Source organism: Cariama cristata, unplaced genomic scaffold (assembly GCF_000690535.1).
Source record: "Cariama cristata isolate BGI_N322 unplaced genomic scaffold, ASM69053v1 scaffold20693, whole genome shotgun sequence".
Taxonomy (NCBI): domain Eukaryota; kingdom Metazoa; phylum Chordata; class Aves; order Cariamiformes; family Cariamidae; genus Cariama; species Cariama cristata.
This window is the reverse complement of record NW_009609304.1, coordinates 90787-104228: the sequence shown is the minus strand read 5'-3', so window position 1 is coordinate 104228 and position 13442 is coordinate 90787. Positions and strand designations below refer to the sequence as shown.

The 13442-nt window shown below is 36.7% G+C and overlaps 1 protein-coding gene across 1 annotated transcript in view; it reads right to left on the bottom strand.

The window, feature by feature from the left end:
* The window catches only part of DOCK3 (dedicator of cytokinesis 3), a gene marked incomplete at its 3' end in the record, with an annotated part of 115692 nt that overhangs the window by 36274 nt on the left and 65976 nt on the right, over positions 1–13442 (bottom strand). The window contains exons 10-12 of the mRNA XM_009697506.1: positions 6636–6760; positions 1132–1294; positions 551–657 (exon numbers count right to left, since the gene is read on the bottom strand). Of these exons, the coding sequence (XP_009695808.1) occupies positions 551–657; positions 1132–1294; positions 6636–6760 (395 nt within the window). The remainder of the gene's footprint in view (positions 1–550; positions 658–1131; positions 1295–6635; positions 6761–13442) is intronic.

Here is a 13442-nt window from a genome sequence, read left to right as displayed (position 1 = left end):
CCAAGCTCTAGCAAGTGCGGTCTCCTAACCACTAACTCTTTAGAACTTATCACAGCCTTCCAACTGTACAACTTAGTGCTGCTGTCCAAAAATCATAATGAAGAAATAAACCAAGGTAAATCAGAAGGAATAAAAAAACCCCAACAATGACCCCCCCCAACCCCTCGCTACAGGGTTGCCAAGCTGTAGCATTGTAACATGAGACATTTGAAGTACAGCATAATGTCATAACACAAAGGTGTAAGAGTAATGCCATAGGCTGGTAAAACGGCTGAATGCTCATGAACACTAATATGTTTGAATTCAAAATGGATAGGATTAACAGAAGATAAATCATCATCATCTGAAAGGGAAAAGGTAAGCTGTACCTAGAATAGAAGGCTGTATCCACACCTAGTCACATGCTTTTCAATTTATAGTTTCGAAACTACTATTAATCCATTCCTCACATACTTCTAATGAGGGGGAAAAAAGATAATGTAACAACCATTACTTATTTAAACTAAAGGAGAGATGAGTAGGTGAAAGGTCTGCAGAGAAGAATTGTTACCTTATAAACATAAAGCTCATGGATGTCATCCGACAAGGTAGTGCCATCATCTCTCATCAATGGAGTGAATGCAAACCCAAAGAGCTTCTTTTCTCCCTTGTCTTTTGCTGTAGCAAGAGACAGAAATAGGGAATCATATTTGTACATATCCTCTCTGTCCATATATACTACAAGGTCATTCACTAACTTCTCTGCATGCCTAACAAAAAGCTTGCAGGTCACATAAGAAACAACATTCTACACAAATGATCGAGAAGTCTCAAAACAAACACAAACATGCCAAACACAGTAAAATACAAAATACACATGCTGTAAAGAAAACATTCTACAGGAAAACACAGCAAAAGAACAGCAGGGGAGCACATCTACAAAATGTTTTGCCCTGCACGGATTGCTCACGATGTTTTTAATGTGCTCTTTAGTAAATGTAGCAACCGGCTAATTAGCAGTGCACCTTCACTGTACTTTATGTTGGCACCCCTTTCCTGCTTTCCACCCAGCAACAGCCTGATCCAAATACAAACTGACAATGGAAAGACCTCAGCTCGTTTGGATTTCTCTTAGTTCTGTTTTGCACTCACTGGAGCAATGTCTGAACTCAAACCGGAGGTGAGACCCACGGAACCTGTCTATAGGGATGGGCAACTTGATGATTTCCCCCCATCGAGGGCTGTTATTGTGGTAAAGGACAAAAGAGTGGTATGCACTCCTGCTTGGCTCTCCTGAGCCCAGGCTTATGCAGTCCTGGAACAAAAGAAAACAATTTAAGATTAAAAGACATCACATCACTACCGATGAGTCATTTTATTACACAGTGATAACCTTTATATAATTCACATCTTTCCATAGACATAAAGGAAGAGTCAGAAGCAGAAACTCAGACGTAATGGAACTTGAAATTTTTGAAATCTTCAAGCTGTGTTTTGGGTCTAAGGATGAACGAGGAGACCTATGATACTGGATGAAAGTTATTATTTAAGTTATTATTTAAGCTAACTTTTCTATAAAGCATAGAATTGATACAATAAATACATAAGTCCAAATATAAAAAGATGAGTTCAAACAAAAAAAAGGACCTAATAGGACCATCAACTGTAATTTTAGACATCTGTGAAAATATAATCAGATTTCTACTTCAGTATCTCAGTTCAAAAGTGATACCTGAACATTTCAAGCTCTTAAAAACATCGGTCTTTTGAAACTACCACCATCCAGCCTCACCAAGTATCCCAGAAAATTCTGACCAAGTTACTTCATTAGTGATAAGCACAGAATTTCTGTTGAATAACCATCACCTGAAAATATAATGGGATCTCAATTTCTGCTTTTAGATATAAAAAGCTCAGAGATCTTGACCAATCTATGTATTCTCAAAATACAGATGAAGAAAAACATGAATTGGTATTATTTAGGAAATATAGAAACCCTTAGTCAGAACATGAGCTAAGGAAGTTAGCAGATACTGAAGTTCTGAAATAAGGACAGTAAAAGATCCTTTGTAATGAAGATGCGGAGTAGGAAGCACATTTTTTTAATATAAACACTAACCCACATTCTAGATCTAGCACTTCCTTATCCAAAAGATACGACATTTTATAAAACCACGCAGAAAAAAGACAGCTTACAGATTTTTCACTTTTAGAATCTCTAAGATAATGAATACAGGAAGAAACGGAAGCTAAGCAGGCCCAGAACGATGCATGCAATATAAATTCTGACATAAAAACACCCCACATGGAACAGTGTCACGACAAGAACAACTACCGGTCATTTCCCCAAGGCATCTCTAAATTCTATCCCAAGAAAATATCAACAACATTGATTTGATTTTTTTCATCCATAATCAAGTCAAGCATATCCCATTAACCAGACTCAGTTAGTTCAGTTCGAGAAAGTTAAGAATTTGTGAAGAAGCCCAAAAAGAAAGAAAAGTTCTCTGGAATTTTGGGATTCAATGCAAGAAAAGCCTCCCTGGCCAGAGATTCATTGCAAAGGCTCTAATCCAAACTGAGTGACTGTAGCATACACTCACAAAACTCAGACTTCTCAACTAAGTCTTAGTAGCCATACGGTGTATGACGCAATCCCGACATAAACGTGATTTTTTTAATACAGCAACAAGAATTAACTGTTGCAGATATTACCGGGTTGAGTGAGAGTGGTGGTGGCAGTACTAAAAACCAGAATGCCTGCAATATCTCAGCTATATTTTGTAACAAGAGTAACTTCCTGGGCTTCAACACAGCAATTCCAAAACCTCATTCTGCACTAAGTTCTTAGGAGAAAGTAAAATAATACTTGTATTTCTTCTGTAAGGTACAGTAAAAATTCAAATTTTTATGTGAGCTTTTTTCCGTTGCCTCAAAAAATTACCTGCCTTGACAGACAAATGGTCCAGTCTTTGAATGATGTTTCATGCTATAAACTTTAAATAAATGAATAGATGAAGAGGCCTTCTGGTTGTTAACTTAGTTTCCATGCATTTATACTACAATCCATAGTCTGAGGAGGGAGGATTGTTTAATCTTTAATTCTGAATTGTGGTCTGCAAAATATAAACATAAAACTAGCCTCTGTACACCTAGTTACCAGGAGACCCAAATATGTAGGTGAATTAAAGGGCAGAGGCAAGTAAGGGAAGCTAAACTAGAAAAAGTATCAGGTAATAATTTTAAGGTATGCCTTGCAATTAATAAGATATTCCTGCTACTGGAACCGAAAAAAGAGTAAGTGAGAAATGTGCCAAGGTTCTTTATTTTTCAGACTACATTGAAAGATACTAACAATTGAGTAAGACCATTTTGAAAAGGAAATACTCATTTTCACTTTGAACAGCACTGTACAGGGAATAATTTCATTGCTTTCAATAGGACTATTTCTGGACCAAGATATACTCAACAGCAACAAGGATTCAAGACAGACAGCATATTCTCATTAACATTGCATACGGTTCTGCTAAAGTCTTCACAAAGGCCTAATTCAGATTTGGATTGTGCTGCTGGTCAGGAAAAGTTTAGAGATTTTATTCTAATATCAGATGAAAATTTTGTGACTATTTCCCCACCGTACTGTGTAACTCAGCACACATTTTCTCATTTGGCAGTCTCTGCTTTGGAAAGGCCAGAGGTGAGGAACAGTAAAAGGTATTTCAACCAAGAACAGTAGTGCTTTGCGGTCAATGACTGAACTTTCAGTGTTCTGCCCGTATTATTGCAAGCGTGAATTGGAGTTTTTTATTTCCTTCTCTGCTATATCACCTACTGAAAGTTATTAAATTAACGTCATAATTAGACAAACGAAACAGAAGAAAGAAAACAGCTACACTTAACTGTGAAAGCAACTTCAGGTCACGCAAGTGACCATTCAGGGGACAGGGAACCCAAACAAAGCAATTCCTTTCATCAGTACTGCACCAAGTCCTATCCAACACACACCTTATTCTTCACATTTACATTAAACAGTTACTAGACTCCTCTCATTGCAGCCTTCAGTATTTTCTTTTAGATTGTGCCGAATGACTGAAATGAAAGTCCTGATCTAGCAGTCTCTTTACAGCTGCTTCATCTAGGAATTAAACGATATTCTGTCTTTGGGTGAAACTGGCTCCCTCCTAACAGAAAATGGTAGGTCAACACACACCGCTCTAGGTGTCCACACCAAAGATTGCATAAACCAGATGGCTGCATTAAAAAACAAGCCATCTAGGGTTTAAAACTAAATTCTTAATACAAAAGGTAAAATAGTATCCATTCAGTGGCATTCTAAAAGAGCCCAGACTAACAGATCTGTGTTACGTTTTAGACAAACTGATACCTAGACTTCCCAAAACCCATTGCACAGGTGGGGTGGTTAGAACTGACGGAGCTCTTTTTTCCCCAGAGCTTTTCACCTGAAGCATGTGAAGATTTAGAGCACAAACTTTGCCTGTATTTTACGATGAAAATCTGCATTCTGAAAGTTGAGACAAACTGGAAATCTACAGTTTAAGGAGCTGAATCCTTATCATTTTCACGGCATTTCTATAGAGCAGTCATATACACTCAATAGGGCCAAATGTCTTCTACACAGACAAGGACGTTATCATTGAATGTTAAGATAACCCACTAAGTTAGACATAATTCCAGATGGCTGTCTCATTTGCTTTAACTTTGGTATACGAATTTGCAGAATTTTTACATCATGTAGAAACTATGGCAGTAATGGAGAAAGAGGAGACATGATTATTTGCAAACTCAATTCTAAGTAGCTGCTTCTCTCTTTTATGTGCATGTGATTATTCCTTCAAATTGTCATTTATCACTTTTGAGCTATACCTCTATGTTCAGTTCAAGTTGTTTTTCCTGTTCTATTCTGCAGTTAAGAGAGAACGCAAATGCACCCAAGCAATGAGAAGGAATTAAAATTAAAGGGAAGGAGAGTTCAACTTCTATTGTCCCTGATGGCCCTTTTACTTATTTTTCAGCAGATATGATAGCTTATACCTTTGAGTATTTCCTATGTAGAAAAATTCTACTGTCTGCATGTTTGGAATACAGTGGATCTTAGGCATTATTAGATGCCATGAACTAAAGATCTCCCTGACATAAATGAAGTATCTTTCTTGCTTTGACTGCAACTATACAGAGGAGCAATAACATAAAAACTGGTATAAAGAATTTCTTTTAAATACGTGGTTTAAATTTTGAAAAACACAAAAGATTCTTTTTATGTAAAGTCCCTCCTTTATGACAAATGTTCACCTGAATTTTTTCTAATCGGATTGACCATCTTTTACTATTCTTTCTTTGTACCACGTCTGTTCCACTACCCTGCATAAAGCACTGGAGTACTGTTACAGCAACAATAACATGCAAGGGTAAGAAAAAGAAAACTTAGTATCTGTGAATGACAATTCCAACCAAAACCACAGGAGCAGTTCAGACTGATAATGTCCAGAAGTTATATGGCTTTTATACTTAATCATTAGCCACAGTTACAGTATAATTAGGTACCATGATGTATGTTAGCACTTGAAGATGCTGATATTGCAGCTTGGAGGCTAAAGACCTACAACGGTCTTCAGCAGACTGCTGTGAAATAAAGCGATGAATAAAAATATGTCACCTAATTTGAAAGGTATGCCTAATGCAATTAAACAGAAAAGGATTGTGATCTTCCTGCAACAGCTATGACCACAAACCAGTTCCTTGTAAGAGAGATACTTTACCGTTAATGAAATCACAAGCAATTGTAGTCATAAAGGAAAAGTTCTCCTTTCAATTAAAAAAACAGACTGTGGCAATGACTTTGGTACACAAGCACTTTGGTGTATAGACTCCTCTCAATAATGGCTACGAAGGCCATTTTATTGCAGTGGAGGTAAAAAAAAGGTAGGGGGAAGTTATGATGAATATATTTTAATGCAGCCATTTCTCCTTTTCTGATAGACGTTTACGTCGAAATACTTTCCATTTCCTTCTCTATCCTCACGCCCTCCCACCTCACACAAAGCAGACTCATCTACCTTCTTCTCTTCAATAATACTAAAAGCAAGAACAGAGGAAGAAAGAAAAACATTAACCATCACCATCCACAGCTGGAATGCAGCCACCCCAGTGTGAAAGCCAAGATCTTGGAAATAAGGCTACTCAAATTTATTTTCCAAAACTACATTCAGTATCATAATTCCAACAACGCAGATTTAGAAGTCCGTCTTGTAATCACATTTCACTATGTTGCACGACACACATTATTTAATTTTGGTATTTGTCATATACTCTTCAATTCTTTCTGACTACAGTTACTCTAAATTTTCCTTTTGCTATAGCCACTGACATCACATGTTGAAGTTACACAAGCCTTTCAGTTTATGAATATTTTCTCCAAGTCCCCTATTCCCATATCAGGGAAGTACCCCAAATTCTTTCAAATTTATAACTGACCACTTCCTTCATCATAATATATTGTTTAAAAACTTAGCAAAAAAAAAGAGAGGTGGGCTAGTTTTATTTTAGCACTTCCCTTGCATCAGAGACAGCAAAACAAGAGAAGATGTCCATGTAGCAAGCAGATGGCACCTGACACTCAAGAGGAAATTCGCACTTACCTTCAAGATTTCTCCATCTGCATAGAGCACATACATGGTCACCTCAATGTTCTTCTGCACACTTTTCCCACCTCTTTCAAAGTCTCCCTTTTCTAATGTCAGGTATAAGTCATTGCGTATATCACCTACAGTAAAAGAGTGGAGTCACATAATTAAATTCAACATGGAAGACTCAGTGCCTGTGCGCAAGATATTTTGATTCTACAAATTGTTTTGTGTATTCTGCAAGACCATGGCTGACGCCCAAATCATTCCAAGCAGCAAGTTAATTGTTAATAAAGATGAACATTTTAATACCAGTGCATAAAATCAGACCATTGTTAGTAATGCTTTTATTAAATGTGAACTCAGAATCAATACTTTCATTGTGTGAATGGGGTAAGGAAAAAAACCTTCTACTGCTTCATCTAGTTAGCTGATTTGGAAGTATCAGGGTAAGCCTGACAAAACATCATTAACATCAGACTTCCTATTTCTGATGTATTTTAATAAAAATAAGTACTTTTGTGATGACCAGCAGAAACTTATGTTCAGTTAGCTATTCAAGTATTTTCTATATTTTCGTAATTTCTTTTTATCATAACAATAAAATAAAAGCAGGCCTTTTGGAAAACTGGTTGTAATTCAGTTCAGATGGATTAAGAAGGAATCACAATTTTTTTTTTTGCTAGATTTCTGGCTAGCCTCTGGTATCCATATGCATGGATATAAGAAAGCGGGCAGTATGGATGCTTGCCAATTTCTCACTACCTCATTTTCAAGAGCTTTCAGAGCAAATGACTATATTCAGAAATAGAAATGCTAGCATCTTGTTATTCTGAATCTCACAGATACTAGCTCATTTTTATTTTTTTTTTTAAAGAATCTGATTATGGAAACTCTGCTTTAAAAACTAATGCAGTCAATTCTAAAGCATGCACCAAAAGCAGGTAGCACCTATGCTTCTGTAAGATTTAGTTACTGTCACCATTTCATGATGGTTCACTTATCACTTCTTTTTATTTAGCAGCCAGAAAGGCAAACGTACTAAAGGGCAATATATAAAAATGCAAAAATTTGAAATAAAAAATTATAACCCTTTTGAGGCAAATATTTTGTTAAGCAGCCCCAAGAGACTAAGTAATGAAGTAATGGAATGGTTATCCAGCACAGCAGAGACTCTTTCAATGTCTGATTTCTTCTACTTGGAGAAGCTGAGGTAGTTAAAATTGTTTATTAATCAGAAGTACAATGAAATAGACAGCATTTGCTTTCAGGCAGTGAGGGATATCCTTTTGTGTCTGTCAAAGCAGCACTTCAAATTCTTCTTGAAGCCTATAATCGCACAGATTTTGTTCCTTAAGTTTACTGTGGGGACAAACAATGGAAGCTTTCAGTCCTGTCTTTATTTTCATTTTTATTTCTAGAGATAAGTGCAACTTTTTAAGCATGAAAAGTACAGCTCTGTAGCTGACATTCAGTGCTTTCTGCTAGGAACTCTCTATGAATGGGAATCGGTATGCAAAATGTCCTCCTTTTTCCATCAACCTCATTCTCCCTGTGGATTCACACAGAGTTGACTGCTTGAAACACCAGAGGCTGGTGAAAGACCTTAAATATTTGATCTGTTTTTTCTCATCAAAGAATAGTCATCGAATGCAACACTCCACAGGCCACAACAACAGAGAAAATTATCTGTGCATTTCTCTTGCTGTTCAAAATCAAGCTAAGCTACCTATATGTTGACTACAGGAGTATCAAGGAAATAAATCATCTATTGTGAAGAGTTTTGTAAGTAGGGACTTCTGTTTTGAAAATTCTCCTTTTTTCTTAGCAGTCTGCCCAATGAGGAAAAAAAGGAAAACAGTTTCAAAGTGTATGCTGTAACTCTTAATAGAAATTAATTGTACTCACTATAATTAGCTTTTTGCAGCTTCCTATTTATGACCTCTTTTCTGGAAGACAGTCTAGCTACACAAAGTCCAATGTCAGACTGCAAATCATTTGCCAGCCTAAATTAAAGGCAGCATTTGGTTATATATAGCAACTTTTCTTCCATTAAGCTTAACAGGAGGGATATTACTGCACTAATTAAAAAAAATGCCTTTGGGGTGGGGGGGTAGAAGAATCTAAAAAACAGTGGATTTGCATCAAAATGAAGAAAAAAAGAAGGGAAAAAGTATTTTAGTGAAGTATAATGCTGCACCTTCTCTTGTAAAAATACTGTCTAATGAATCTTACAAAAAAACAGAAAAGGTCATTAAATATAGTGAAAATAGGGAAGCAAATGTATCTAGCAAAGACAAAAAGCATTTAACTATTGGGTATGAGGCCCATCCACTTCTTGAAAATCTGGAGTTTAAACTACAAACACTTCTGTTTATTTCAGTGAAAATAACCTTACTACAAGGAAGTATCTCCTTTTCCCAAAATATTAATTAACCACATCTCTTGTTGAGTCCTTGCAAGCCATTTTTTTTTTTCTCTAACCGCTACCGTTTTTCAGGGGTTTGAGCTCAGATGCACTAATGGGCTGCACAGAAACTAGAGCAAATGCTTGAACACAGAGCAGTTGAATAAAAATTTTACTCTGAGTATGCAAATTGCAAGGCCAGAGAAAACATTCTGCACACCACCACACAAGTGCACGGACAGACAGCACAGTGCAGCTTGCATGTGACTACACAAAAAGTGTGATCAGTACGATCAAGAAGTGATCCCTGACAGCTCTAACACAGAATGACAGCTACGTATCAAGTCAAAAATCTTGGCAGATAGAGCTCTTCCCATATTTAATTTCATTGCAAAAAGAAAAAGATAAATAAAGAGCTTGTCTAACAAACCAGACAATTCACGCCCTCTGCATCGCAAACTACTGTACAAACAGTACTAGCTGTGAAGTGACAGTAGCTCTTGCATTTTGAGAGCAGAACAGTGTGCTACACCAGCTTGGATCACTTGGGCCTCACATCTTCACAAATAGAGCAGTGCAGAGTATAAAACTGGGTTAGCGGTGGCCTCCTACCATTAGTACAGGAATAAAAAAAGTGCTAGAAGGCTAGTGGGCCAAAGTATTTATAGTTACTTATTCTTTATTAAATGTCTTGAAATATACTATTTTTCACAATGATAAAAAAAAGAATTATTTTCTGATGTGTTATGCAGCTCTTCCTTTACCCTCCCTTGACCTTTATGGGGCTTTTGTTTTGTTTGTTTGTTTTAACCTGTTTACAAAGCCTTACGTCAAATGTACAATTCTTTAAATTACAAATCATATAGTTTTGGGGGTTTGCTTATATTGAAATTAAATCCTTTCTCCTATCACCTGAAGCTATTTTAATGGTAATGGGGAAAAAAAGGAGCGGTGGAAAAGGCTACACGAGTCATATGTCAATTTTGTGTTTACAATAGAAAGAAATGTACTGGAAAACTTCCAAATAATTATTTATCATTTTCAAGACTTAATAACATTAAGTAGTCCAATAGCCAATAATTGCCTAGCATTTATTAGAGTAAGTAGGAGATTTATCCTGGTAAGATTTGTAGGTTTTCCACTAGAAGGCTACCCAGTTACTGGAACTGGAATGTAGTAACAATTTACAGAAACCATCTGCGTTTAACCTAACACGTTTTATTAAGGAATCCTAAAAGATTTTGTACACTACACTGAGGACAAGAATGGTCCCTGTTTGATACAGGTGAATATTGCGTCAAAAAAGTTACATAATTCACACAAGTTCCCATAGGAGAAAGGGGAAAACAAATCTCTGGCATCTTCATTCTAGCAAATTTGTTTTCTAGGAGGTCAATGTTCTATGACTTTGTGAACCCATAAAGGACATGTAACATATCCCTGTAAGCTGGGGAAAAGTGGCAGCTCACAACATCCAAGATGTGCAGGTTTAGTTTCAAGTAACCTTGTAAAATAACTATTTATCCGGAGAATCTTCATTGGATTTTTTAAACTGAAAGTTTAGCCTTCTACAATATAAGCAGCCAAGGTTATAAAAACCAATCTATCCATACAAAATAGTATTTATGTCTGTATTTGTTAAATTGTTGAGATGGTCCTACCGACTTAGGGCCCACCACTGTGATATTCTGTCTACTTGACCCTCTAACATCACTGGGTTTAGCACCTTTTTGAAAATACTGGCATTTGACAGAAGAGTGCCAATAACCCCCCGAGCATGAATGGGCAAGAAGGACACTCAAGAGTATCTTCCACAATGGCTTATAAAGAAGAAACAAAACCATACGTTTATGTCCTATATAAAAATGAACATCCCCACAACTAGAGTAAATCAGCATCACCCCACTGACTTCAGTGAAATTATGGCAATTTAAACCACTAAGGATTTGATGCTGTAAGAGACTCAGTCCAGCAGGTAACTAAAATTTTTGAGACAAACCATAAAATGTAGAATACTTAGATTCATGGATAGTGTTATAATGTGCTTTGGCTATATCTGTTCTAGCTCTTTACAATGCCGACTGCTCTTCTTTCTGGCCAAGAGTAGCATATTAAACCAGACATTCCCTTGATGGACAGCTCTTCTCTGCAGTAGCTTTGGAGGCCACGGCACAAGAGCATGGTGCCAGTAATTGGATTCTGATCTCAAACAGCATAGTACACCCTTGCTTTATGTTCTAGCTTTCTTCACATGAAAAATGTGCAACTACTTCTGAAGTGCAGTAATTTCAACGCAGAAGAGGTTAACAGAACAAGGCCCAAAATCAGCTTTGTGATCATCGTGTTATTTTTTCAAAACAAACGGACTAAAGTTAAAAATTGACAAAGTGCACTGTATGGGAAAGGTCTCAAACACTCTCTGGTCTTCTTTCTGGCTGACCATGGTGGACTTGTTCTCAATCATGTCTCAACAGACTAAGAGTGACAGGGTTCACACTGCACGATTCTCCCTTGCTTTAGCAGTGAAGTCACCTTTGACACTGGTGCACAAAGCTGTGTATTGCCCATGGTATTCCTACTTGCCTGTTAAAATTAAGAAGCCTGGTACGGTCAGACAGTCTCTGGGAATCACATTAGATCCATTTCAGCAGCTTATTTCTCTGCCCCTTCACTAGGCAGTCACTAAATTTTTTAAGGCCTATATTCTTGAAATAGTTACAGTATGCAACTATTAACATTATTGCAAGTAATATTATGGCAGCAAGGGCAAATAGACCTTTTAGCCACTGCCTGTATGGCAAATTAAATTAACTTTTTCTATAAAGAGAACGTTATGCAAGTTTAACTCTGTATATTCCTCTAGTTTTCAGTGAGCAGAACACTCAATTGTTTCAAGGAAAAGGAACAATACTTACTAGATTATTTCCTATCCATTGTTTGACTTCTATGTCTAGAAAAGAATTTATACAATGCTCTTTTTAAATTCAATTATTTCCTTAAAACAGTTCCCTTTCAGTAATAGGAAGTTGATTTTTTATCTTATTTTTTTCTTATGTCCTCCAACTTTCCATTTCCAGAAGTTTATAATAAAAATATTTTTTATTCTCCTTGTAAATGCTTTTTGGGGATAATTATTACAACATTACGTCTTCTAGTCTCGTTGACTCTCTTGCCATGCACATTCTGAGAACAGCTGATGGATTTTGCCATGTCCGTTTCTTAATATATTTTTGCCATGACTCTGTGCTCACTGACAGAACAGATGCTGAGATGTTTCTCACCTTTGCTACTGACTCATCTGTCACAGCTACTAAATTTGTCTGAAACGCTGTGGTATGAAGGGAGACTGATGAGACAAAGTCTACGCCTCTCTGTTACCAAAGTTTCCCTATGATGTCATGATTTGCTATCTTTACCAATCCCCAACATTCCATGAAAGATATGAAAATGGGAAGAAGCAAGCAATAAGCAGACATTACACAGAAAAGCAGAAACTTACACCCAACTATCTTCATCTCTGCATCAGAAAGAAAGAGGAGAGAATAAAGGGAAAGGAAAGGGAGAGAAGCCAGGAAATTAAGACAAGGAGAGAGAAAAAAAGAGAAAGAAACATCACTCACAAGTAGAAGATGAAGCATGCACTTTTCATCAGAGGATCAAAGTAAAAGACAGAATACTTATCAGCACATGGGGAAGGGAAGGGATGTCCTTTGGGGAACTGACAAACGCCATGCCTATGCAATAGATTTCTGATCAGCAAGTTCTGTATACAAATAAAGTTGCAATCCAAAAGGCAAGCAGCACATGCCTCATTGCTTTTATCTCTGGGGAAAGGTAAAATTGTCAGGGTCAGATGGATGGTCTCAAACCCAGTAGCAATTTAGAAAAGAAAAAAAAAACAAACACAAATGACCAAAAACCCATCACACCTCTTCAGGAGGCTGGTTTGACTGCATCCCTTCTGATTTGGACAAAAAGGTAATTAAAGTCTTTACGATGCTCTTCTCAGATCACGACACAGTAGGAAACAAAGAACATTGTCTCTTTAGAAATGAAGACAGGCATGGTTGTTTTGTAGGATATTAATTTTGTTCTGCATAACCATGCAAGATATAAGCACATAAAGACCGATTTCAATTTATTTCTTAATGATGACCAGCTACCGCTTATGTTGCTCAAATCTGAGTGAGGGAAAAAGAGGGCTTGATACAGAAACTAATGCTACTTTTTAGAAAACAAAATGGGATAGGAAAACTGTGTGATAAGACACAGTTACAGAATTCTAATGGTTAAGATATGTACATGTGAAAGGTTTTCCTATTGAAAAAGAAACTCAAAATGTTAAAAACCTATGACCAAGAAGATTCATTTGAAATGCTAGAGCTATTTACTTCTTTCAAAACAGATTTCTTGGT